Raw genomic sequence first — 25,940 nt, forward strand, 5'->3', positions numbered from 1 at the left:
CCAATCAAAGTAGTTTGCCACAAAACATCGATGACATTGATGTTATCATCGATGTTTCTCCAGCCTTGTGCAGCACTCTTTTTATTCTGAACGCTTGAAACCGCGGAAATATATTTTCATAAACTATATTAATAACTGCACCAAAATGAACCCAACTACTGATGATGTCCCAAATGAGCTGGGCCATGACATATCTGATATCGATCTTCATGATGTTCCGGCCCAACTGGAAAATACCTTGAAACCGAAATTTCATGAGACAAAAAGTCTCTTCAACATTAACATTGACGAAAGTAAGAATCCCCAGCGTTCACATATGTATAAATATTCTCTACTGCTATGCGTTTTGGATTTTCAGTATTTGAAACCACCACTGGGGATGAAGAAGTGCAGGAGTATAAGGATGATATCAAAGCCAGAAAGCAGAAGTGGATTGACTTTATGGTTGACGCAACCAAAAAGGGCGAGGAAGCTCTAAAAACGTACGAGGGTACATTAGACAACCGTGAGGATTTGAACCCGATCCCTGAGGTCAAGCCCAACGCAGAACAGCAAGCCTATTTGGACCAGGGTCCACACTTCCAGAATTTTATAAGGGGTCACCTGGAATTCCGTAAGAATTATGAAGTGTTCAAGCAGAAACACGAGGAAATGAGGGAGTTGCAAGCGCGCATAATGGAACGCTGCCGACTTCGCTTAAACATTGTTGTGGCTAACTTTTTTAACCAGAACTTGGGCACAGAAACAACGAAGAAGCCATTAAAACGCGGCTGATGTTTATATGTATACTTAATTATTGATGAAAAAACGAAATAAACACCGGCTAACAAAATGGCTTAGCTCCAATCGTATTAATTCTAATTAATTTGAGTTTTTATTGCTTATTCCTTGGCCCAGGAGCCCAAGTATTTCATCAGGTCTGTAAGACTTTCGAAGTCAGTGCGGCTTGCTGGGGGCTCGTCTTTGGTGATGCGCGGCAATGCATTGCCCATCTTCATGCGAAACTCTTGAAACTGAATGATAAAATGTAGATTAGATATAGCCAGTACTGTCCCACAGCTTGGTTCTTGGTGCCTACGTCTTTGGCTCCGCTTAGCTTCCAGAATCCATAGCAGAATGCTCCTGTGCCCAAGACGGCGTATAGTGTACCCCAGCCAAGGGCTCGTAGGGCCAGGGTGGCGCCCTCGTCCATCAGTATTATGCCCTGTCGAGTGCCCTGCTGCTGTAGCACCTTGCTGTCTGCTTTCTTGGCCGTGGCCAGGGTACGCGAGAAGCCAAAGAGTGCAGAAATACCGCCGACTAGTCCTAGGAAAGCAGCACCTGCAAAAAAGACCTTCCGTCACAGAATCACTGGAATAACGACTTGGGCTGAAAAGAGCTCACCCTGTATGCGAAACTTGCGTTCTTTATCCGCCGTCACTGCATCTGCATTGGCGCCGGCTTCGTTCATTTCTTGCTTAATTTTTCCGATTGTATTTATTATTTGTCGTAACAGAGGTTAAATTTATTTTTATATATAAATATATCGATATACATTTTTTGTGATATATTTGTATCGATGCATCGATAAAATTTGTGTGCATACATATATACATCCATACATGTTACATATAACAGTCCACACGACAAATCTTTAGCGCCTAACAGCACATTCTTTAATTACATTTTCTCAAATCAAAATATACAAAAACAAATTGACAAAAAAGGTATCATAATTCATAAAAAGACGCGGCCGACGGACAATTTGGTTGATTGTGAGGTTTATGGGTTCATGTATTCTATTGTTCATTATGACTTATTTATTTTTAGGACAAGGCAATGGAGCAAATATGCAGAGTTTGCACGGGAAAGTCTAGTGAATTTACAAACATATTTGAGGAGGCACAGAAATGGGACACTTGCATTGGTGACATGATAGCGCAGTGCACCGGGTACGACGTTAAGCGAGGTGATTCATTCCCTGAAAATATATGCCCGCCATGCCTTAAGGATGCAGTAAATGCCTTCAATCTTAAGCAAACCTATGAGCAAAGCCATAAGCTCTACTTCCCAGTGATGAAGAAGGGTATACAAGAAGATCTCTGTGACAACGCTAAAGACGAGCAGGACTGGGAGCTGTCTGATAGTATAAGTGAGCACTCAAAAAGTGTGGCATCCGATGCACAAATACAAAAAGATGCTAGAGACAGCAATTATAATTTAGATAGACCCTATCAATGCTTTTACTGCTCGAAGCTCTTTAAACAAAAATCCCATCTCAGCGAACACATCCGTACCCACACTGGGGAGCGGCCGTATAATTGTACTCACTGCTCGAAGTCATTTCAACAAAAATCTCATCTTCAAGCCCACACGCGTATTCACACTGGGGAGCGACCCTACAAATGCGACCTTTGCTCGATGTCATTTCAACAAAAATCCCATCTGCAAGCCCATACGCGTATCCACACTGGGGAGCGACCCTACAAATGCTCCTACTGCCCCAAATCCTTTCAACAACAATCACATCTCGGCGACCACATCCGTACGCACACAGGTGATCGACCCTACAAATGTTCTCACTGCTCGATGTCCTTTAAGCTCAAATCAACTCTCCAAGTACACACCTACACTCACACTGGGGAGCAGCCCTACAAGTGTTCTTACTGCTCAAAGGGCTTTAACCACAGTACATCTCTTAAAAGACATACCCTTACCCACACGAAGAACGAGCAGACCAAAGAAATAAACTATATTTCCCAGTGATGGGAGAGGACGAAGAGGGTGTCGAAGAAACATCTGTGATAATCTAGAAAACGAAAACTAGCTGTTTGAGAGTTGATACATGCAATTCAAAAAATATGCAGCCTGAAATTACTGAAAACGGACGGTCTCCAGGATCACTTCAGCATACTGATCTGAATAAAGATCTGTCGTATACACATAAACATAATGCAAATAATAATAAAGGTCCATTATAGTCAGTAAATCGTACAAGAGCCCAGTCTGTTTTCCCATTTCGCTCTTCTATCGAATTTGGCTGTGTCTCTGATTGTCTTGAGAGTATTTTAAATGAAGAAAATTGGTGTTAATGGGCTTAAAAGGCGCCGAGCAGAATATTCACAATTTTTCTCCTTTCTAAATTTAACGCAACGATTTGGTTTGATTCATAAATCGTAAAAAAATAATGTAGGCATGGCAAAATGTTTTATCTAGCTAATAATATTCGACGGAATATCAATATTAAACAATAGGAACGACTATCCTCTTTCGTTTTTTTTGTTTCCCCATTTTTGATAAAACTTTTTTAAGACTAGATCCAACTATAGTCAGTGTTTAAAATAAGCCAGCCAATTACAAAATGGGTTCATTAATTGGATGAAATTCTGTGGGCATGGCTAATTTTCTATCTAGCATATAATATTTGACGGAACAAATTTTAGCGCTGTTCAGGTGAAAGATATCGTGGTGTTTTTTAAGTTCAGAGGAAAAATGGCATGGATCTACCAGAAGAATTTACAATCGTTAATATTTTCCGCCATTTACCTCAAGTAGTTGAACTATTTAAATATAGGGTCTTTGGCTGTTGAGGAGCAAAAACAGCAATCGCCGTACCAGGAAAACAAGTCAAGTATTTAAAATAAGCCAGTTAAGTAGAACATTTATTCATCAATGGGATAAAATTATGTGGGCATAGATAAAGGCCCGGTTGACAACATTTAAATCCTTGTCGCTCACATTCAAAAAAGTTCGATTTGGCGCGCACCACTCGGTATATTTTTCAAGTGAGACCGTATATACTGTAGAAACTGGTTTTCGCCGCGCTCCCATGAAATGGTATTTTTGTCATCTATTAATTTAATTTTCAATGTTATATAGAAATCCAATAAATGCAAGTATTTCGAATAGGCCAGTCATGTATAGAATTGATTCATCAATCGTATAAAATTGAGTGGGCATGGCTAAATGTTCCATATAGTTAGTAATATTCAACGGAACAAAGAATATGAGGAATTGGTCGTTTTTTGAATCGAATTTGATTTCGCCGCAGTTCGATTTAGCAACAATGAGTCCCATTCCATACACAATGTTGCGGCAACATTTACTTGAAAACCTTGTTTAGTCAAAATACAATAAAAGCAAGGACTAAAAACTGGCCAGTTAAGTAGAAAATTGATTCATTAATCGTATAAAATTATGTGGGCATAGATAAAGGCCCGGTTGACAACATTTAAATCCTTGTCGCTCACATTCAAAAAAGTTCGATTTGGCGCGCACCACTCGGTATATTTTTCAAGTGAGACCGTATATACTGTAGAAACTGGTTTTCGCCGCGCTCCCATGAAATGGTATTTTTGTCATCTATTAATTTAATTTTCAATGTTATATAGAAATCCAATAAATGCAAGTATTTCGAATAGGCCAATCATGTATAGAATTGATTCATCAGTCGTACAAAATTGAGTGGGAATGGCTAAATCTTCCATATAGATAGTATTATTCAACGGAACAAAGAATATGAGAAATTTGAATTCGCCGCAGTTCGATTTAGCAACAATGAGTCCCATTCCATACACAATGTTGCGGCAACATTTACTTGAAAACCTTGTTTAGTCAAAATACAATAAAAGCAAGGACTAAAAACTGGCCAGTTAAGTAGAAAATTGATTCATTAATCGTATAAAATTATGTGGGCATAGATAACGGCCCGGTTGACAACATTTAAATCCTTGTCGCTCACATTCAAAAAAGTTCGATTTGGCGCGCACCACTCAGTATATTTTTCAAGTGAGACCGTATATACTGTAGAAACTGGTTTTCGCCGCGCTCCCATGTGGTGTTTTTTAGTGCTAAATGGTATTTTTGTCATCTATTAATTTAATTTTCAATGTTATATAGAAATCCAATAAATGCAAGTATTTCGAATAGGCCAATCATGTAAAGAATTGATTCCTTAATAGTATAAAATTGATTGGGCATGGCTAAATGTTCCATATAGTTAGTAATATTCAACGGAACAAAGAATATGAGGAATTGGTCGTTTTTTTTGAATCGAATTTGAATTCGCCGCAATTCGCCGCAATTCGCCGCAATTCGCCGCAGTTCGCCCCAGCAACAATGAGTCTCATTCCATACACAATGTTGCAGCAACATTTACTTGAAAACCGTTTTTTGGTCAAAATAAAATACATTAAGGTAATTAAAAGAAGCAATCTTGTAGAAAATGCATTTATCTATGGGATAAAGTTAAGAGAGCAAATCTATATAGCTTGAAATATAGGCAATACCCGATTCGCCGCAGTTTCGCTATTGCAACAATGAGTCCCATTCCATACACAAATGTTGCGCATTCCATGCACAAATGTTGCTAATTCCATGCACACATACCCTGGGGGAAATGGATGTTATAGAATTGTGAATACGTTTGTCTTCCAAGGCTCAGTAGGTATCAAATATACACAAGATACTAATAATACACATGAATAATTCAAAAACATGTCAATTTGAGAAAAGGTCTTAATAAATTACGTTTGATCTTCATATAAAATTAACAAAATAGGGTGTACAAAGGCCTATACACGCATCATGTCTTTAAATACCAGCAACACTGCGACTGATTTTTTGTTGAACTATTTTGTTCAAACCTTGTTTTAGCCAAAATACAATAAAAGCAAGGACTAAAAACTAACCAATTGTGTAGAAAATTGATTCATCAATCGTATAAAATTATGTGGGCACTGCTAAATATTCTATTTAGCTGGTAATATTCGACGGAATATCAAAAACGAGGAATATGCATAACAGAACTTGACTTCGTCAGTATATTTACGGTATATTTTTTAAATGAGACGGTATTTTTTGGTATATTTCTGAAGATGGTATATTTTAACGATAAGTCTGCTCGTTTTCCTTCTCCTATTTTCAAAAAAAAAGAGTCATTCGTAGCCCAAAGTAAGTCGAAAGTGATCTTCTCTTTTCCCGCTAAAAATAATTCAGAAAAACTAGTGATCGAATTTAAATTAAAACTGATATTAGAAAGCCATTAGATACTTGAAACCAGACAAGCCAATCCAATCGTAAACTGTACAATTGTTTTATACGTTTGTATATATGGTTGCTCTTACCCTCAGCAAAGTTATTTTGCTCCTAGTCTACAAAAACTAACAAGAATCATCGTTAGGCATAAAAGAGTAAAAACGTGCTAGTTTTCGTTTTCGCGGTTTAAAGAGGAGTGTCCAAAACCTTAGGAAAGAATGGGGGGACGTTCGTTTATGCCGCACCAAGTCGTAAATGAAATGGTACAGTTGCCTTTGAAAGGTTACTCAACGCATACATGCTCGGTTCGCAAACACACGCCACGCGCACAAAATGGTGGTGACCTATTAATAATTTTCCCTTTCACTGCTCACCGCTCGCACTCGCGTTTTGCTCTCAATCTCTCAAACTAACTGCAAGTGTGGTGGGCTTGGGCTAACTGCCGAGATCATCTAGATTCTAGACTTAGTTAGTTGTTAGTGTGTCCATATTGGTTATTGCTTACATTCGAGACGATACTTACTTGCAAGTTACTAATCATCGCTTTTTACTCATTTTTTCTATTTCTTCCATTTCAGAGTGTTTCAAATGGCTATCAAGGGGGTAAAAGTAAAGGGGCGGTGTGGTTAATAGTAAATATAGCTTCAGAGATCGGCTCGACAGACAATGATATTTTATTTATTTGTTTTTGCGCCCTAGAAACACCGCGTGTTAAATTGCTCGAACCGTTTTCCGAAGCCAGAACAAAACAAAACGAAAAATCTAAATGAAACGTGGGCGCAAAGATGAATTAAAAAAAGAATAATGAAAGTTACTCCGAGTTTCAATCAATTACAAAATTGCTTGGCACGCGGAAAAAGTATTGTTTTTCACGGCTGACACGTCTGTCTTTCTGTTGAACACGAAAAAGAGTGAAATGAAAAACGAAAGAAAAAAAAAACATAAAAAAGAACATGCCTTAGACGTAACGTTTTACGAGCCTAAATACAAAAAAAAAAAAAACAAGAAAATCAATCAAACTGGGCAAAAGTCAAAAAGGCACGTAAAATGTTGCAAAAAAATGCATTGCAATGGTAACGTTTTACGAGCCTTAAAAAATCTCAAAACAAAAAGATGTTTGATAAATTTCGTATGACTCATGAAATGTGATACGAAATTTGTTGATTATCGCCGACTTGTTCAGAGCAGGATGGAGCTTAGAGAGGCGATCTCTTTCAGATTGGTGGGTACACCATTTAGAAGGAGATGAAAGATGAGCCAAATGGATCAGAGCGAGCACGCAGATATGGCACAGAACGAGTCGGCTATAGTGGTGCTGCAACACCTAAAGTTTACTTTTACTGTACAACAAATTTCCCAAAAGAAGCCATAAATAAAGATTTAAAATATAAATCAGTTGTTTTAATTTCAATCATATCACACATTGTCCGCCATTTTGTTGGCGCCAGAATTCTTGGCTTTGAACACAATCGGCTAAAAGCGGCGTTGTACAGCACCAGACTAGTCTTCAGTGTGACCACACTGCCGACATGGTGAGTGAATTATCTGATAGGTGGCGCTGTGTCGACCTCGAAAATCGAAATCGAAAATGAACGTCTCACAATGAACTTGTCTCGGAATGAACAGACAGTGTTTTTCCTTAAATGAATGTTTCAAAATGCTCGTGTATTTAAATCGATTTTTAAAATTGAAAGTTTAGGATATTCACAGTAGGCAGCAATGTTCTCAAGGACTTTGATATTTCGGACATAACTGTAACAATGAACCATTGCTCGTATAGATAATTTTAACTGTGGCAAGTGCGTAAAAAGTCAACAATAAGTCATCATAAGCTTTCTGTCTATACATTTGTGTGTGTTTATGTGTGTCCGCGTATGTGCCAAATATGCATACATAAGAGCGTACGTGTGCCAGTGCGAGTGTGTGGTCTTTGCCTTGAAAAAATCATACCATCTGTGTACAAAACAATTTGTGTATCATATACATACATATATGCGCGCATGTATATAGATATATATGCCAGCAAGTCACAACAAAAACAAAGCATGTTAAACTATTGTTGGGTTGTTCTTTTTTGTTCATGATTGGAAATTATATTATTCGATTTGGATATTCGGATTGGTATTACCAGCTAGATAGGGCCCTCAGCATTAAAAATATAATTCGATCCGATTAATCAATCAATTTTCTAACGATTGGCTCATTATAAGTACTCCCTTTCGTGAGATTGTTTAGAAAATATAGTTTTAACAAAAAAGGTCAACAAAGATTTCAACAAAATTGAATACTTTTTACTACATCGTAACTACACAGAGATGTAATTATCAATAGAGCCACCTGACGAAAAAACCGTTCATGAGAGAATGCTCCTAATGCCCATAACGCGTTTTATAAAATACTAAAAAAAAAATACAAATATCGCTTATCCGATACTATCTAAGAAAGTTGCAAGGTGTGCGACCTAAAGAGGGAATAAAATCGAACAAACTTTAGGAATAAATTAGTAATAAATGCAGCTTATTAAGTAAATTGAACGATAAAAAACCAACATTAGTTATACGTGTGGCTAGAAAATCTAGTCTTTAATGTGACCGCAGACTTTGACATTTTTTGACATATAATTGATAGATGTGTTATATATGTATATATATATATGTATATATATAGAGCAGCAAGGGGAAACTACACAACACAAACCTGGCAATATTTTAGTCTTTAAGTGCAACTAGTGCTACAATTTTGGAACAAACACAAGAAACACTGCAACAAGAAGCCACAACCGACAACCCCCCACCCCATCCGCAACGGAACGGGGCAGAAAGTGCGTAGAATATCTAATCAAGAGGTAAACAAAAGCAGTTTAGTGAAAAAATAATTAAAATACAAGAACCAACCAAATCGTTGCTGTGTGTATTAATATCCAAACATACAATACAGCCATGGACTCGGATAACGACAACGATTTTTGTGACAATGTCGACTCGGGCAATGTCTCGTCGGGCGACGATGGCGATGATGATTTTGGCATGGAGGTGGATATGCCCAGCTCCGCGGAGCGCCAGATGGATCCCGATGACTACCAGTACAAGGTGCTAAGCACAGACGAGATTGTGCAACATCAGAGGGAGATAATCGATGATGTTAATCTGCTGCTTAAGGTGAGGCGAGGCGACATTTGCAGATGACCACACATGCTCATTTGTCTGCCTGTGTTGTGTGTGTGTGATTGCATTTTTGATTCTGTGTGTATGCGTGTGTGTGAATCAACCTGCCCCACCTCCCCCCATTCTTGCCAGCCCCTTTGCTGCAGATCATGTATAAATTGAAGGTCAATCTAGCTCTTTGGTCCGAGGGAGAGCCTCATTTTGTATGGGTCTGTCGTCTGTCTCTACCCAAGGACAAGGTCGCAGCTTGGCATTCGTTTTCTACTTAATCCGTGATTCCATGTTGATCCAATCCGTACTTTTGGCCTGCATTCACCTGCACTTGCAGAAGTATTTTATTCTGTGTAATCTGTCCATTCTGCAGTCGCATGCAATCCATGTTGTCGATTTGCCTAATTGTCCAATTGTTCTCTCATTCCACTGCAGTGTAATATTCTACAATATTTATTTGGCATCCGCATCCGCATCCAAATCCAAATCCCATTCTTTTCACTCTCTGCTTTTGTAATTCCCATGCTTCGATCGATCAGCAGGGTCTGATGGCGTCGGCCCACTATATTGATTTTGGCATTGATTTCAAGGCCAATTTGGGATGGACCCCATCATCAGCATCATCAGCATCATCATCCTGCTACTGTTGCCCAACCACTAACAATCGTTTTGCTTTGTCTCGTTCTTTGTTTTATTTCTCTGCTGTGGCCGCACTCGAAGCTCCCTACCACAAAGACACGAATTCTTCTGAGTCACTTCAAGTGGGACAGGGAGAAGCTATTGGAGAAATATTTCGATGATAACACCGAGGACTTCTACAAATGCGCACATGTCATAAATCCCAACAACGTCACCGAAGCAGTCCGTCAAAGAGTGAGTACTTGCTGCGCTTACTCAAGCCCAATTAACTTATATCTAATATCTACTCTATCCCTCCCCTTGCAGACCACACGCAGCCAGTGCGAAGAGTGCGAAATATGCTTCTCTCTGCTGCCGCCAGACGTAAGTTCCGTCCACAAATGTTCCCCGACAGCTACTGGATACTACTGTGGGAGAGCAGTATGGAGGAAACGGAGACATCGACAACGTGTAGACAACGAGAGAAAGCTCTTACATTCCAAGCTGCCCAGTTGCAGACTTTTAGATACATAAATTAGAGGCTCAATCACTGAAATAAGCCGATTTTCTCACTCGTAGAGTATTGGGGGAGATTAGATTCGTGTAGTTGTATGTAAAAGCCAGAAGGAAGCATATTCCCCATAGACCCCCATCAAATACTTACATTCTTGATCTGTCTGTCTGTCTAGATCTGACTGAGCGCCTAGATCTCAGAGACTATAGGAGCTGCTACAAGTGCCCTGCTTATGGCGAGATAAACATCGTGTTCATGACACACCACTGCCAGGTCCTACTATCAATATTCGAATCAATCGAAATGAAAAACTCTTTGATAGCTTATCAAGCAGAGCAGACGCGAATCGAACCAAACAGGAAATGAGTTAGCCCCATTCTCATTTCTCTCTCTCTCTCTCTCTCTCTTTCTCTCTGTTTCTCTGTAATGCAGTCCATGACCGGATTGGAGTGCGGACATCGATTCTGCATGATTTGCTGGCGCGAGTATCTAACAACGAAGATCATGACGGAGGGTCTGGGCCAGACCATATCGTGCGCGGCGCACGGCTGTGATATCCTAGTGGACGATGTGACCGTTACCAAACTGGTGATCGATGCACGGGTGAAAGTCAAATACCAGCAGCTGATCACCAACAGCTTCGTGGAGTGCAACCAGCTGCTGCGATGGTGTCCGTCCGTCGACTGCACGTACGCGGTGAAGGTGCCGTATGCGGAGCCGCGTCGCGTCCATTGCAAGTGTGGCCATGTGTTCTGCTTCGCCTGCGGCGAGAACTGGCACGATCCGGTCAAGTGCCGCTGGCTAAAGAAGTGGATCAAGAAGTGCGACGACGACTCGGAGACGTCCAACTGGATTGCGGCCAATACCAAAGAGTGTCCCAAGTGCAGTGTGACCATCGAGAAGGATGGCGGCTGCAATCACATGGTGTGCAAGAATCAGAATTGCAAATACGAGTTCTGCTGGGTGTGTCTCGGTTCCTGGGAACCGCACGGCTCCTCCTGGTACAATTGCAATCGCTATGACGAGGACGAGGCCAAAACGGCACGCGATGCCCAGGAGAAGCTGCGCTCATCGCTGGCCAGGTGGGTTCTCGCTTATCATTCAATGTATCATTCAATGTCAACCCATCCAATCTCTCATCCAGGTATCTACATTACTATAATCGCTACATGAACCACATGCAGTCAATGAAATTCGAGAACAAATTGTATGCGTCCGTGAAGCAGAAGATGGAGGAAATGCAGCAGCACAACATGTCCTGGATAGAGGTATGCTTCTCTGACTGTCTGTCTGTGGCGATTGCCCTAAGAACCTTTGTCCGTTTGCAGGTTCAATTTCTGAAAAAGGCTGTCGACATACTTTGCCAGTGTCGCCAGACTCTCATGTACACGTACGTGTTCGCGTATTACTTGAAAAAGAACAATCAATCCATGATATTCGCTGATAATCAAAAGGATCTGGAGTCGGCAACAGAGACGTTGTCCGAGTACTTGGAACGTGATATTACATCTGAAAATTTGGCTGATATTAAGCAGAAAGTGCAAGATAAATACAGGTCTGTTGAGCCAAAAATCATTCAACCGATGACTCCCGTTTTCACATCCCATTTCTGTTCCATTCGTTGCAGGTATTGTGAAAAGCGCTGCACTGTACTGCTCAATCACGTGCACGAGGGCTATGATACGGAGTGGTGGGATTATACAGAATGACGAGAGTCATGGATAGATAATGATAACTAAGCTAAGCCAGCGATGTATCGGAAACGAGTGTAAAGCAAGCTGAAAACCTTTCCCCACATACCCATGCCCATCATAGCCCATGCTCATAGCCGTACCCGTAACCGTACCCATACCCGTACCCCATCGGGTAATCCGAACAGAATCCAATCTAAATTTAAAGTTACCCCTCTTAGTCTACCCGCCCCCTCCACTCTTAAATAGTACGAAGATTGACAAAGTGTAAAGTGAAGCCAGAGAAAGGCATGCCCCAGCGAAGGCACAGTAACAGTAACGGAACCGGAAACGGAAATGGAAACCAAGTCGCAATTGAGGAAATCATTTCAGAATAATTGTTAAAACAGAAAGAAATCTATATTAAATATATTAATATACAAGAAAACATGCAGGAAGACGTAACTACGGCATGCCGTAATTAGTTATACCCTTGCAGCAATTAGCTATCAGCGGAATTATTTGTGTAATTACAGCGGCCAGATATTCACTATATCCGTGGTCTGCCATAGAAACAGACGGGAGTGGAAGGAACAAGCCTGTATCGTCTCGGCTGTGGACGATCTGGCTCCGACCCCCTGCAAGGGTGTAAATCTAAATGGGTGTATATATATTGGATATATGTACAAAATAGTTTACTGCGTCTCGCAGGACATGCATCAAATCAGAGCAGAACAGAATACAGAATACAGACCACCACCACACATAGATAACAACAACACAAGACACAGATCAATGAAAGTCAGACCAGACAGGCACACAGATCAAGATCAATCAAGTTAATATAGCTCAAAATCAATGTCACAAAAGGATCGATCGTCATCAACAGCATACAACAGCATATAATACTTATAGTAAGCGAATAATCAACAGTTAATGAAACTTATTTGATGTTAACCAATTGCAAAACAAGATCTTCATGTTATCCAAGCAACAAGAAACCAAAATCGAAACGAAAACCGAATGCAAATGCAAATGTAACAAAAACAAAAAGTTAAACTAGTAAATTTCCATTTCAATGTCCACAAAATGAGATACAAACAATAGAACCTAAAGAATACGAAACGATGCAAGTGTAAGCGGAAATACTTATGTAGTTGCCCCGAACCCCGAACCCCCCCAATCCCCAATCCCCAAATTTTTTGTTATTTTAGCATCCTAGTACCCCTTTGAGGCAACCTTTCCACCAACCATCCATCTAACCATCTACCATCGTGCCCTCCCCACACACAATGCATGCGGTTCATACTCGCACAAAATTGTGTCTTAGTTTGATTAGTTCTTTCTTGTCCCTCTTTAAATTTAGTTTGTTTTCCCCATTATAAATAAACAATTGTGCTTAGCATATGGAATGGAAATGTTTCAATTCAAATCGAAGTTACTTCGTCATTTATGCGATTAATCCAAGGGGTACAACAACGGATGGAATATGCAACCGGATGGCAGGATAAACTTAACTTATGGATGCGATTAAACCAGATACAGATGCAGCTACAGATACAGATACAGATATATATTAGAACATGTAACTAAATATGTATAGATATTTGAAGAGTGTTTAGCCAAGATACCTACAATACCTACAATGCATGCATACATATGTACATACTATATATGGCGCGGCCTCCACCTCCTGTCGATCGCATCGCTGTACATACTGCAGATTTGTCCACGGTTTCCCATTCCAATCCCCACACACGCTTCAGGACTGCGACTCCCGACTGGCACACACGATCTTTTAACCAACATTTCCCTATTTTTCAGCCATCTCTCTATTCTCAAGCCAGTATAATTTTTCAAAAATAATTAAAACAATCATAAGAAAGTAACAAAAGGAAAGTGGAAAGACACTCATTTATTGATGTAAAAAGTTTAAAGTTGTTCGAATTACAAAAAGCAAGAAAACCCGACAAAACGGAATACAAATATATTTAAAAAACAAAAAAAAAAAACAAAAAACCAAAAACAATTGTAAAAATATGAGAAACTATGTATGTATAATTAAAGATGAAATGTTGCAAAAATTAGTGAAAATAAAAATTCCAAAAAAAATCCAATCCCAGACATTTTCCAGCCATCTGCTAATCATATACATAATGGGGTATTTTGGGTGGGATAATAATCATAATAAATGATGAAAAGCGTTGTTGAATATCAGCCATCTCTGGAAATTTCAGTCTCTGACCCAGACGAGGGCATGCGTATATGTAAAGGGATCTCTCATAGTAGTCTCTCCTCCGATGAAACCATTGTTGCAAGACAATAAACCCTTCTTCACAGAGAAGGAAGGCCAGATCTGGAATGATAAAGACCAGTCGGAGCTGTGCAGTGAGTGCAGTAAGGGATTTGGGTGGGGAAAACTCTCACTTTCACTTGGGGGAGCCATAATTTTGTACACAAATATTTCGATTTTCCTTGCATATTATTCTATTTTTGACTGAAAAGGTGGCCTGCATGTTGCCTATACATGATCGCCACAAAGGTGCTGCAACGCCGCAAGAGGACCAGAGGGCTTTGCCTTAGTGCCGTCACAGTTTTTGCAGTTTGAATTTGAAATTATTATCTCCTATAGAAAATATAATTCTCTATAAAAGTTATTCCACAAAGTCGATCGGGCTTCTTCTCTCTCTTTTATGACAACATGAAGTTAACAGGCACAGGAAAAGGAAGAAATTCGATCATTCAGAAATCACGTTACAAAAACAGATGAAAATTAATTTATAACGATATTTTCATATCGATTCAGCTGGTATCGATATGTAATCTGGTTCATTTTTTCTCTGGAGGCACTGAACCGAGCTGAACTGAACGGCAATCGAACCAGTTTACCGAACCGTTCCTATCGAGTAACTAGTTCGATAGCTAGTCTATTACCCGAATCGCGACGGTCACACTGGCCGACAACAAAAAGTTACACCAAAATATAATTTAAAATCCGAATTACAACGATGACAAACGCTTAGATAGATTAGTTGACCCTCAAAATAATCCGTAAGGTGGTTGTTAAACGAAAGCGAACGTGCCACGCCCCTCAGACAGAAGGGAAACAGCCGTAAAAGCATCAAGTAGCCCCCAACTCAGTGTCACAGAGTCGCGGTGGTGAGGAGGAGACCTGGAGGAGAGATGACGATGACCGCCTCGGACAAGTACACGTACCAGCGGGCAGTCCTATGTCTGGCCCGAGTGCTGGCTGGGATCCAGCCCACACCGTGGGAGAAGGTTAGTGGAGAGGGGCCCCATTCCCGTTCAGTTGAAAAGTCGATTTTTGTCCATATTTTCGCACTGACCTTGAAGCGCGACCATCAAAACAGACATGCGTGTGTGTGTCCAGTGAGGAGACAGTCGGGGGTGGGGGGTTGGGTTGCCATTGTACCTGTACTGAGGCTGACCTTTGCCTATGGACTACCCACAGGTGCAGACATTGTTCCGGTATTGCCCGCAGGAGAATGCCGCGGGCGTCTTCTGTCTGGACACTAGGGCCCAGGATGCGGTCATTGCGCTGGGCATATACTTTCTGGAGAGCGGCTGCCAGCACGAGTCTCAGATAGTGCCCTATCTGCTGCGGCTGGCCAAGTGCCTGCCGAAGGCGGTCTGGATCGATGATGCGAGGAGCAGCAAGATCGAACGTAACGTTTAGCCCGGCCTAGCCCTCACCCCAGAGAGACGAATAATACCAATTGATTTTGTAACAGGTGTGCGCATCCCGTCGGCCGAAAAGTTCAGCTTCTGCCTGAACACTCTGCTGTCGGACATTGCCGCCAAGTGCCCGGACTCGCGCGAGGAGATCATACTCAATCAGGTGGAGACGCTGGGCGCCCTGGCCAACATCGTCAAGTCGAGCAGGGACAGCAGCTCGGCCCCGCCGCCGATCATACTGTGCAAGGCCACAGTTCCGCTGCTGTTTGGACTGGCCCGTTCCATGGGCCGCTATGCGAGCAATGATCCACCGCTGCTGTGCCGCATCTTTCCGCCGGAGCTGCTGCCCATCCAGCGGGTAAGTGGACGCGACGGCACCGCCAGCAGTAGCGCCAGCGGCACCTGTGGCGGCTCCTTTAGCAGCAGCGAGCGGCTGGCTGCCACTGCCAACCATCAGTTTCGACCGATCATACCCCGCTCCATGTCCGGCAGCCTGGCTGCACACTACCACCAGCACTTTGACGATGGCCGGCAGCGACACCTGGGCTATGGCTTCCAAAGCAATAGCAAGCAGAAGCCGTCCCTGAACAGCTATTGCTCGGTTCCGTACGACCCGCGGACGCATTTCTTCACGCGCTACGGCTCCAGCTTCAATCAGTTCCCCAATATGCGGGTCTGCGAATCGCCAACAAAGGGCGGTCCTCGGCCCCTGTATCGAGTGCCCCCGTTTCCCATCCAGCATCTGCAGACGATATTCGCGGTGTCCAAGAAGCTGCTGACCAAGGATACGCTGGAGCACCTGGACGAGCAGGCCAGCGACATATTCTCGCTGCACCAGATCAAGGGCTACTGCTACAAGAGCTTCTCGGAGACGCTCAATCTGGTGCTGGTCACGTTGCTGCGCGAGCTGTTGCAGCATCAGGTAGATCTGCCCACACCCTTCACCAAGGATGTCCAGGAGTTCGTCAAGCGGCTATTCCTCAACGGCCAGACAGAGCTGCAGAACAAGCAGCAGGACCAGGAGCGCGAGCGGCGCGAGGAGAACGGCATCACCGTCGTCAACAAGTACAAGGTCAATGTGATGGCCAATGCCGCCTGTGTGGATCTCCTCGTTTGGGCCATACGCGATGAGACGGGTAAGAAAATATCCACTCTTTACACCGTCGTCTGGCTCTGGCTCTGGCTACAGCTACGGCTCCAGCTACGGCAATGGCGGCCTATGCAGCTCTTTTGTGCCCTTTCAGGTTTCAATAGATTAAGAGAGCGATCAGATCAGATCAGATGAGAAGAGAGGAGAACAGAACAGAAGAAACAAGGAATCAGGGTCAAAAAGGGGCTCGTCTCTGTACCTGTACCCATATTTTATGCAAAGGATTGTGTCCGTCTAAGCGAAAAGGAAAGGAATGATTGACAGCTTGGGAGAGTTTCAAGATAAAGGAAGGTTAGCTTTTGAAGCAGTTTGGATTGCTCCCACACAATACGGTTTCCATTTACATATGTATATGTAATAGAATAATAATAATAATATGTGCTTGAAATATGGGCTCTTCTTGACGAATGGTGAAAGCAGATCTTGGAATAGCCGCTGTACGAAAGGAATCACATTATACACTAGGGTTGCGCTTATTTCAAAGGTCTCAAGGTCTAAAAGTGTTCCTTTTGTTACAAAATGTATTTTATTACATTCGACAACGCTCAGAGGTGCCAACTTGAGGCGTGTACACGTGTACATTTACATCAGAGCCCTGCACGAATCCACGTTATTCATAAGATCTCAGCCACATGCCCTCCTTCAGTTCGTTTCGGATCGATCCGAATCCCTTAAAACCGAGTGCGAGGCACTGCCCGCGCGTTCTCATGTCTCTAAAATGAATCAACACGTACTACGGCCTTCGGCTGTAAACATTCGGTTCTTTTTCGCACTGAGAAAATGTTCTCATTGCCTGAACCGCGGAGAGCAAACTGTTGCAGATTTGTTGTATCAGACTGTATCAGAGCAGACTGTTGCATCCATGATCAAGGTCCCTGGTTTGATTTCGGACAGGTTCGGGCAAAGGCCGAAGAAGTGGGGGACTGATTCCTCCCTCATTGTGAGGGATTGACAGTCTAGAGGCGTGAGGGCCCAACTTCTCTGTGCAATTTCGCCAATCTCAACTTACGATTTGTTTTGGTTAGGGATCTAATTTGTATTAAACCCAAGAGGAGGGAAGCTAGCGAAAGGAAGCAGAACTGAGTGTTGATCAATTAATTTGAGAGCTTTTTTAGCTGACGGTTGGAAATATTTTTTGTATTGAACAGCAGGGCATTACTCTCATGACATTGTGTGAGCACAATTGAGAGAGCGATTGAGCGCATTAGCGGGTAGCGATACCATTCCATTCCTTCAATCGTAAGTAACGGGCATACCAGTCGAGCCGCGGCCCTTGCCGCCGCTTGTCGAAGACTAAATCTAGGAGGTAATGGAGGGCTTTGTGGGGTATCATCGTATCTGAATCTGAAACCAAAGATTCTGTTCCTTCCCTCTCTCTCTCTCTCTCTCTCTCTCTCTCTCTGTCTCTGTCTCTGTATCGCTCGTTCTCTGTCTCTCTCTCTCTGTCTGTCTTTCTTTTATTTTTTGTTTTGGTTAATTTTCGTTGATTTTTCGTTTTGTTTTAATTTATTTTTGATGGTGGTGGTTTTTGTCTGCGCCGGCGGAACCTTGGAATACCAAAACTTAAATACTATTTACTTAGTTGATGTCGACTATACGGTGCCATCCCTGCAGAATGGCTTGCAATTTTTATTGAAGAAAGGTCAAGAGCAAATGCGTTTTTGTTTATTTTTTGTATACCATCCTGCCATGCCCCATGCCTCCCGCCGCCCCCCTGCGAGGGGGTGTACATTCACTGTTCGAGTTGAGACCCGTTTTTAATGGTTTGGTTTATTATTGTTCTTGTTGCTTGCCGCCGCCTGGCCTTGCCCCCCTCCCCCGCCATTACCCCGCCGTTCGCTGCATGCCGCCCAGCCCCATCACACTTAGTCCTTACGCCTTGAGAGTTCTTTAGTTTGTAGAGAAGTAGAAATGGATTGCTAATAGACATCTGTGCTCTCCACCCAACCACCCCCCTTCCCCCACAGAGGCGGACAAGCTGTGCGGCCGGCTGTCGCAGAAGCTGAACCTGGTGCTCAGCCACAAGATCGTGATGGATCACATGCCCCTGCTGATGGTCTGCCTGGAGGGCCTGGGCAAGCTGGCCCAGAAGTTCCCCAACATAGCCGGCACATCGATATCGTATCTGCGCGACTTTCTGGTGGACCCGAGCCCCATTCTGGGGAAGCTGCATGCCCATGCCATGCAGACGCTGGCCCTCCAGAAGAAGGAGAAGGAGCTGACGCCGTTCAAGATCGTGGTCCAGCATTCGGACTCGCGTGCGGTGGTGGACATCCTGACCGATAACCAGAAGCATGCCGCTGGCGGCGGCCCGAGCGGCGGCGGACGCAGTGGCCATGTGGCCTTCGAGGCGCTCCGGGACGCGGCCATTGAGAATCTGTCGATCGCCCTACGTGCAGCCCATACGCTGGATCAGTTCTGTGTCCCCGCTTTGGTGGCCAATGTGTCCAATCGGCTGTTTACCGCCGAGAAGCATGAGAGGTAATGTAGCTGCTGTACATCCACATCCATTCGCCCATTTATAACCGCTCTTCTCCGCTTCTCCACGTGCAGCGAATCGAATCTGGTGAGCCTGAACATCATCGTGATGCTGGGCCATGTGGCCGTGGCATTGAAGGACACCTCGAAGACCACCCAGAACATACTGCAGTTCTTCATTCAGCGCTTCTGCAAGGTGCCATCGGAGCAGAACGCCCTGATTGTCGACCAGCTGGGCTGCATGATCATCTCCCAGTGCGAGACGCATGTCTTCGATGAGATCATGAAGATGTTCTCCCGCGTAACAGTGCAGTCGGCCTCGCTGGCGTACACCTCCGACCCGGAGCACCGGAAAAAGTTCCACCATGTCTCCGATGCGGTGGTGAATGCCTTGGGCAATATAGCGGCCAACATACAGGGCGACTCCGAGATGCTGGAGCTGCTGGGCAAGCTGCTGGAGCTGTTCGTGCAGATTGGTCTGGACGGCGAGCGCTCCTACGACAATACGCCGGGCGCCCAGAAGGCCAGCTCCCGGGCTGGTAATCTGGGCATGCTGATACCGGTGATTGCGGTACTGGTGCGCCGTCTGCCGCCAATCAAGAATCCCCGCCAGAGGCTGCACAAGCTCTTCAAGGACTTCTGGGCCTACTGTGTGGTCATGGGCTTTACCAATGCCCGCCTCTGGCCGGCCGACTGGTACCAGGGTGTCCAGCAGATAGCCGCCAAATCGCCGCTCCTTATCTCCCAAACGGCCCACAAGTCGGACATGCGGGAGCTCAACTACACGCTGGCCATCAAGAGCGACTCGGTGAACGAGCTGCGCAGCCAGATACTGGTCCTGCTCGAGCACTCCTCGGACAATGTGGCCACGGCCATCAACAAGCTCACGTTTGCCCAGTGCACATACCTCCTGAGCGTCTACTGGCTGGAGATGCTGCGCGTGGAGAACGCCGACGAGCCCAGTCTGGAGCCCATCATGAGCTATCTGTGCGACACGGCCCTGCAGAGGGACAAAACGGGGATTTGGCAGTGCGTTAAATGGTAATAGTTCTCCCTTTCGAACCTCCTCGATTCATCCCCGATTCAGAGACTGATCTGTTCTCGTGTTGCTCTCGTTGCAGCGTGGCCGATCAGGTGTTTGAGAAGTTCCGCAACGTACTGTACGCCCACGATGAGATACGGGAGAAGGTGCTCGAGTCGCAGGCCACTCTGCTGCTCGTCTACTTCAATCACATCCACAAGCAGATCCAACTGGTGGCCGATCAGTATCTGTCACAGCTGGTGGACCGCTTCCCCCACCTGCTGTGGAATCGTCGCGTGCTGTGGTGCATGCTGGACATCCTCCAGCTGCTGGCCTACTCGCTGACCCTCGATCCCAACGAGGAGACGCCCACGCTGCGAGTGGTTTCGACGCCGTATACCCTGCAGCTGATGGACTCGCTGCCGGCGCGCGAGCTGCGGCTGAAGGACTTTGCCGATCGGTGTCAGGGCATTGTCAACGAGGCCATGAAGTGGGCGCCGCGCTCGACGCGCTCCCACCTGCAGGAGTATCCCAACCAGATACCCACCCCGGCGCTGGCCCACCACAGCGGCCTGGCGCTGGCCATCGACTCGGTGGTCAACAGCAGCTACCTCCACCCGGGCAATGCCCTGGGGACGCTCAGCAAGCGCCCCAGCTGCGTCAACTCGGACACGCCCAGGTTCGTGTCGGTTCTGTGCTTGCGGAGCAAGTACGCGGGCGAAATCAGCGGCCTGCTGTCGGTGCTCAGTGAGCAGGACAAGGCCGGACTGGCCGAGCGACTGGTCAGCGACGTGTGGGAGGCCTGCCGGGACAAGAGCGATGCCCGTCACCGGGGCGCCCTGTGGCGGGCCACCGCCTACCTCATAATCTGCGCGGAGGTGGATCGCAAGCTGCTGCATGCCGTCGCCAGCTCCCAGCTGGAGCTCTTCACGGAGTCCGTCATGGAGACGGCGGTCGAGTGCTGGCAGTGGGTGCTGACCGCACGGCAGGACCTCGAGCTGTGCTTCATCCAGGAGATGGTCAGTGCCTGGCAGACGACCTTCGAGAAGCGCATGGGTCTGTTTGCCCTCGAGCAGGAGGTCACCCATCCATTGGCCGCCTACGAGGGCTGCAAGCTCGTGAGCAGCCCCATCCTGATTGTCCCGCACCTCATCTGGCTGCAGCTGCTCTCGGAGATGGTGGACACGGCCAAGTACTGCAACCGGGACAAGGTGGAGATGTTCTGCCTGCTCCTGCACCGCTGCCTGCCCATTCTGAAGAGCAGCCGACAGAACCGGCAGGTGGCCACCGTCGGCTGTCGCTTCAAGCTGCTCCAGTGCGGCCTCTCGCTGCTGCAGGGCAACACCATACCCAAGTCGCTGGCGCGGAACATATTGCGCGAGAGGATCTACTCGAACGCCCTCGACTACTTCTGCGGCCCGCCCACCTGCCCCGTCCAGAGCAGGGACCAGCTGCTGGACGACATAATGATTCTGCTGAAGTTCTGGCAGACGATGCGCAGCGAGAAGAAGCACTTGGTCACCTCCGAGGTGGGGGACTACGACATGGCGGGCCATGCCTCGGGCAGCTCCAACCAAATGCTGGGGGTCAAGGCCAATCCGGAGACGGCCTCGCTCATCAGCGGCGGGGCCGACTACTCGATGCGATCGATGAGCGCCTCTGGGAATGTGACTGGTGGCAGCAGCGGCTGGTACAACACCATACCCCACTCGACGTCGACGCTGTCGAAGCGCTCGAATCGCTCCAAGCGGCTGCAGTACCAGAAGGACTCCTACGACAAGGACTACATGAAGAAGCGCAATCTGATACTCGAGCTGCTGGCCGTCGAGCTGGAGTTCCTCATCACCTGGTACAATCCCAATAGTCTGCCCGATCTGATAGTGCCAGGTATGTTGTCCCTCAGTCCTTGAGTCCTTCAGCCCTTGAGTCCTGTATCTTTGTTTCGTACCCAATTCAAACGCAGGCGAGGAACAGATCACCGAGTGGCGCAATCGTCCGTACAAGGTGAACGTGTGGCGGGACTATGCCCGCCTGGCCTGGTGCTACAATCCCTCGCTGGCCGTCTTCCTGCCGCAACGTATCAAGAATGCCGAGATCATCGACGAGGAGGTATCCCGCCTCGTCTGCTCCGATCCGATTGCCGTCTGTCATATACCGGAGGCCCTCAAGTATCTGTGCACCACCAAGAATCTGCTTCAGGAGAGCCCCGATCTGGTGTACATACTCTCCTGGTCGCCCGTCACCCCCATCCAGGCGCTGTCGTACTTTTCGCGCCAGTATCCGTCGCATCCGCTGACCGCCCAGTACGCGGTCAAGTCGCTCTCCTCGTTCCCCGCCGAGTCCGTGCTGCCGTACATTCCCCAACTGGTGCAGGCCCTGCGCCACGACACCATGGGCTATGTGGTGGAGTTCATCAAGAACATCTCGAAGCGTTCGCAGATCGTCGCCCACCAGCTCATCTGGAACATGCAGACGAATATGTATATGGACGAGGACCAGATGCATCGCGATCCCAATCTGTACGAGGCGCTGGATCTGCTCTCGCAGAACATCATAGCCTCGTTCTCGGGCGCCGCGAAGCGATTCTATGAGCGGGAATTCGATTTCTTTGGCAAAATAACAGCCGTCTCTGGCGAGATACGATCCTTTGCCAAGGGCATGGAGCGAAAGAATGCCTGTTTGGCGGCCCTTAGCCGCATCAAGGTGCAGTCGGGCTGTTATCTGCCCTCGAATCCAGAGGCCATGGTCCTGGACATTGACTACAGCAGCGGCACGCCCATGCAGAGTGCGGCCAAAGCGCCGTATCTGGCCCGTTTTCGTGTCTATCGGTGCGGCATCACCGAGCTGGAGACCCGAGCCATGGAGGTGTCCAATAATCCGGTATGTATCTCCCTCTCGCTCTATCTCTCTCTCTCTCACTCGCTCTCTTTTCACTCCTTGCGTATGCGATTTGTTTTGACAGAACTCCCAGGAGGATGCCAAGATAACGCTGGGCGTCGAGTCGTGGCAGGCGGCCATCTTCAAGGTGGGCGACGATGTGCGCCAGGATATGCTGGCGCTTCAGGTGATCACCATATTCAAGAATATCTTCCAACAAGTCGGCCTCGATCTGTTTCTGTTTCCCTACCGTGTCGTGGCCACAGCTCCAGGCGTAAGTACAACCATTCCATCCAGAAAGACAATGTTGACTGAGATGCTCCTCCTTCTGCTTAGTGCGGCGTGATCGAGTGCGTGCCGAATGCCAAGTCACGCGATCAGTTGGGCAGGCAGACAGACTCGGGCCTATCCGAGTACTTCCAGCATCAGTATGGCGACGAGAGCTCCAAGGAGTTTCAGGCGGCGCGGGCGAACTTTGTGAAATCGATGGCCGCCTACTCGCTGATCGGGTATCTGCTGCAGATCAAGGATCGCCACAACGGCAACATCATGATCGACAAGGATGGCCACATCATACACATCGGTGAGAAGCGGAGACGAGGACACAGAGGGGGGATTACTGATTGGCGGGCTGCCCGCGTGTTTTCTTGTCTTTCTCCAGATTTCGGCTTTATGTTCGAGTCATCGCCCGGTGGCAATATCGGCTTTGAGCCCGACATGAAGCTCACGGATGAGATGGTCATGATTATGGGCGGCAAAATGGACTCGCCCGCCTTCAAATGGTTCTGCGAGCTGTGCGTGCAGGCCTTCCTGGCGGTGCGCCCCTACCAGGATGCGATTGTGTCTCTGGTCTCGCTGATGCTCGACACGGGGCTGCCCTGCTTCCGGGGACAGACGATCAATCTGCTCAAGCAGCGGTTCGTGGCCACCAAGAACAACAAGGAGGCCGCCGCCCACATGCTCTCCGTCATACGAAACTCTTATCAGAATTTCCGCACGCGTACCTACGACATGATCCAGTACTATCAGAACCAGATACCCTACTAGGTGTGGTTCCTGGGCTCCCTGCTGCTATTCCTGCTGTTATTGTTAGCCAAACAAAAAGTGTGTTGTATTATTTTTTTTCTATTTCTTAGCCTAAATATCGACTTATTTCCTTATCTTTGTTTCGGTTTGTCCCCCGCCCCCCATCCCCTTTTGGTAGTACTTATTAAGGTGTTGAAAGTTTTTCGAAGATTTTACGATGCATACACAGATATATATATAGAAAGATATACACATATACTATATATATATTAAATCAATTATAGGGCAATATGTTGTTCAATGTATCTGTTACCTACATATATACACAAAAACCATTAAAGTATACTATATACACACATATATACATATATGTATATGTATTTAAAGATATACGATACGATACGAGAACGATAAGTGTCGCCGCTAGTTGGTGGACCGGAAAGGAAATACGAATAATTCCATTATACGAAAGATATTCAATGTATTCATATTGTATTCATTTTATTCGATCGGACGGACAGAGGCATTATTGAAATATACAAAAGAGTCACTGTTTGTTAATAACCTGACATCTTGTTGTAATTTAATCATTTATCATTATGTGCTCTTATAATTCGTTTTGCGATTGTTAGTCTGCGATGCCCCTCACGCGTATCGACGGCAATGTCCTAATATTCCTTCCTTTTCTTAATTAATTCAATTTTAAAAAAACGTCCCATTTTCATGACAAATTATGAACACAAAATGAACCAACCGCTTAATCGAACTGTATTCAATGGATAACATTCGTTTGTTTTGGCCCCCGTTTCGTCTTTTAGTTTCCTTTAGTTTATGAAGCTATTATTTCAAAAGAACTGGGCTTTCGCGCTCAGCGTTATCGATTGAACATATCTAAAAATTTTAAATAATACCGATACTTTTCGAGAATCGAGAGAACATATTCGATCAATCCCGAACACAATCGCTTTATGCTTGTGCAGTATTTGGCATATAATGGTATATTTCTGAGCGGCTGACGGTATATCTGATCGATAATTGAAAATTGTATACGCTTCATACCATTTTCTAGTCTTTTCCAGTATTTTTTAAGTATGGACTCACCCTCTTGCCCAATGCACAATGTAAAAATCGTGTAGATATGCCATTTAAAGCCATATTCCAAGCCACATCGAATTCTAATTCGTGATAAGCATCGAATTCCTGATTGTTCTACATCAAAATCTTAATTATTTTAAAATGTCGGTAAAAAGGCATTTCAAAAAGGGTATAACAGGCGCTTTTCACACTGGCGCTTCCATGGTGCTTCTATTGGAAAAAAAACGGCCAAACATGTCAACAAAAGTACACATTTCCCCTTCAGGTGTCGCACTCGATAATTACACCAAAATGTAGTTAATATTCAGCAAATGTGTAGTTAGTGTGTAGTTAGCATGTGAAAGCATTCTTTTGTGGAAATTGCTGTTGACCGGTTTTACTTAAAACCAACCCGATAAAGAAATAATTTCGTCAGTATATTTCTGAGGGTCAGACGGTCACACTGCTGCTCTCTTCTGCAACAAACAAATGAGTCGTAATTTTGAATGGGCTATAATAAAGGGTATGGCCAACAGGCAGAAACAGCCAAGAAAAATTTCAAGGTTCCCACGAACCTCACCTCGCACGTCGCGTGTGAGGACAATATACCTTGAAGACAAAATCGTCTTTTCGTCTCCAAGGTATA

The 25,940-nt window shown here is 45.3% G+C and overlaps 5 protein-coding genes across 9 annotated transcripts; 4 read left to right on the top strand and 1 right to left on the bottom strand.

Annotated features, from left to right (window-relative positions):
- Window positions 1–30: 30 nt before the first annotated feature.
- On the top strand, window positions 31–847 carry Kmn1 (kinetochore Mis12-Ndc80 network component 1). Its single transcript, XM_001355522.4, has 2 exons — window positions 31–293; window positions 359–847. The coding sequence occupies exons 1-2, from the start codon at window positions 146–148 to the stop codon at window positions 772–774; spliced, it is 564 nt and encodes a 187-aa protein (XP_001355558.2). The 5' UTR covers window positions 31–145; the 3' UTR covers window positions 775–847.
- LOC4815649 (transmembrane protein 242) lies at window positions 772–1,540 on the bottom strand. The gene is made up of 3 exons (XM_001355521.4): window positions 1,384–1,540; window positions 1,079–1,320; window positions 772–1,013 (listed from the first exon to the last, which is right to left on the bottom strand). Exons 1-3 carry the CDS (start codon window positions 1,448–1,450, stop codon window positions 882–884), a joined length of 441 nt encoding a protein of 146 aa, XP_001355557.1. The 5' UTR covers window positions 1,451–1,540; the 3' UTR covers window positions 772–881.
- Window positions 1,541–1,594: 54 nt separating this feature from the next.
- LOC26532842 (zinc finger protein 239-like) lies at window positions 1,595–2,976 on the top strand. 2 transcript variants are annotated; one of them, XM_033384646.1, is made up of 2 exons: window positions 1,595–1,754; window positions 1,810–2,976. In XM_033384646.1, the coding sequence occupies exon 2, from the start codon at window positions 1,819–1,821 to the stop codon at window positions 2,743–2,745; it is 927 nt and encodes a 308-aa protein (XP_033240537.1). In that variant the 5' UTR covers window positions 1,595–1,754; window positions 1,810–1,818; the 3' UTR covers window positions 2,746–2,976. The 2 variants fall into 2 exon arrangements, with proteins under 2 accessions (XP_033240537.1, XP_033240538.1); XM_033384647.1 differs by having other exon boundaries at window positions 1,596–1,706.
- A 4,599-nt stretch (window positions 2,977–7,575) lies between these two features.
- On the top strand, window positions 7,576–13,390 carry ari-1 (E3 ubiquitin-protein ligase ariadne-1). Of its 3 annotated transcripts, none has more exons than XM_033385095.1 (9): window positions 7,576–7,814; window positions 8,644–8,860; window positions 8,953–9,173; window positions 9,891–10,043; window positions 10,116–10,172; window positions 10,735–11,384; window positions 11,447–11,570; window positions 11,631–11,857; window positions 11,930–13,390. In XM_033385095.1, exons 3-9 carry the CDS (start codon window positions 8,955–8,957, stop codon window positions 12,009–12,011), a joined length of 1,512 nt encoding a protein of 503 aa, XP_033240986.1. In that variant the 5' UTR covers window positions 7,576–7,814; window positions 8,644–8,860; window positions 8,953–8,954; the 3' UTR covers window positions 12,012–13,390. The 3 variants fall into 3 exon arrangements, with proteins under 3 accessions (XP_033240986.1, XP_002133700.4, XP_033240987.1); XM_002133664.4 differs by having other exon boundaries at window positions 8,683–8,860; XM_033385096.1 differs by having other exon boundaries at window positions 8,728–8,860.
- A 1,475-nt stretch (window positions 13,391–14,865) lies between these two features.
- Window positions 14,866–24,789, top strand: Pi4KIIIalpha (phosphatidylinositol 4-kinase III alpha). 2 transcript variants are annotated; one of them, XM_015185750.2, is made up of 11 exons: window positions 14,866–15,251; window positions 15,445–15,658; window positions 15,725–16,804; window positions 18,401–18,460; window positions 18,786–19,299; window positions 19,372–20,337; window positions 20,418–22,204; window positions 22,281–23,197; window positions 23,280–23,468; window positions 23,531–23,777; window positions 23,856–24,789. In XM_015185750.2, the coding sequence occupies exons 1-11, from the start codon at window positions 15,156–15,158 to the stop codon at window positions 24,239–24,241; spliced, it is 6,456 nt and encodes a 2,151-aa protein (XP_015041236.2). In that variant the 5' UTR covers window positions 14,866–15,155; the 3' UTR covers window positions 24,242–24,789. The 2 variants fall into 2 exon arrangements, with proteins under 2 accessions (XP_015041236.2, XP_001355556.2); XM_001355520.3 differs by lacking the exon at window positions 18,401–18,460.
- The last annotated feature ends 1,151 nt before the right edge of the window (window positions 24,790–25,940 follow it).

The sequence above is a fragment of the Drosophila pseudoobscura genome, chromosome X, assembly GCF_009870125.1.
Source record: "Drosophila pseudoobscura strain MV-25-SWS-2005 chromosome X, UCI_Dpse_MV25, whole genome shotgun sequence".
Lineage (NCBI taxonomy): Eukaryota > Metazoa > Arthropoda > Insecta > Diptera > Drosophilidae > Drosophila > Drosophila pseudoobscura.

What these genes read in the sequence shown, in the direction of transcription:
- Kmn1 (XM_001355522.4), top strand. Translation starts at nt 146, where the DNA reads ATGAACCCAACTACTGATGATGTCCCAAATGAGCTGGGCCATGACATA. An exon ending in CAACATTAACATTGACGAAA is followed by an intron (nt 294 to 358) that starts GTAAGAATCCCC and finishes TTGGATTTTCAG; the next exon opens with TATTTGAAACCACCACTGGG.
- LOC4815649 (XM_001355521.4), bottom strand. Translation starts at nt 1,450, where the DNA reads ATGAACGAAGCCGGCGCCAATGCAGATGCAGTGACGGCGGATAAAGAA. An exon ending in ACGCAAGTTTCGCATACAGG is followed by an intron (nt 1,321 to 1,383) that starts GTGAGCTCTTTT and finishes TCTTTTTTGCAG; the next exon opens with GTGCTGCTTTCCTAGGACTA. An exon ending in AGCTAAGCGGAGCCAAAGAC is followed by an intron (nt 1,014 to 1,078) that starts GTAGGCACCAAG and finishes TTTATCATTCAG; the next exon opens with TTTCAAGAGTTTCGCATGAA.
- LOC26532842 (XM_033384646.1), top strand. Translation starts at nt 1,819, where the DNA reads ATGGAGCAAATATGCAGAGTTTGCACGGGAAAGTCTAGTGAATTTACA.
- ari-1 (XM_033385095.1), top strand. Translation starts at nt 8,955, where the DNA reads ATGGACTCGGATAACGACAACGATTTTTGTGACAATGTCGACTCGGGC. An exon ending in ATGTTAATCTGCTGCTTAAG is followed by an intron (nt 9,174 to 9,890) that starts GTGAGGCGAGGC and finishes CCGCACTCGAAG; the next exon opens with CTCCCTACCACAAAGACACG. An exon ending in CCGAAGCAGTCCGTCAAAGA is followed by an intron (nt 10,044 to 10,115) that starts GTGAGTACTTGC and finishes CTCCCCTTGCAG; the next exon opens with ACCACACGCAGCCAGTGCGA.
- Pi4KIIIalpha (XM_015185750.2), top strand. Translation starts at nt 15,156, where the DNA reads ATGACGATGACCGCCTCGGACAAGTACACGTACCAGCGGGCAGTCCTA. An exon ending in GCCCGATCTGATAGTGCCAG is followed by an intron (nt 22,205 to 22,280) that starts GTATGTTGTCCC and finishes ATTCAAACGCAG; the next exon opens with GCGAGGAACAGATCACCGAG. An exon ending in TGGCCACATCATACACATCG is followed by an intron (nt 23,778 to 23,855) that starts GTGAGAAGCGGA and finishes GTCTTTCTCCAG; the next exon opens with ATTTCGGCTTTATGTTCGAG.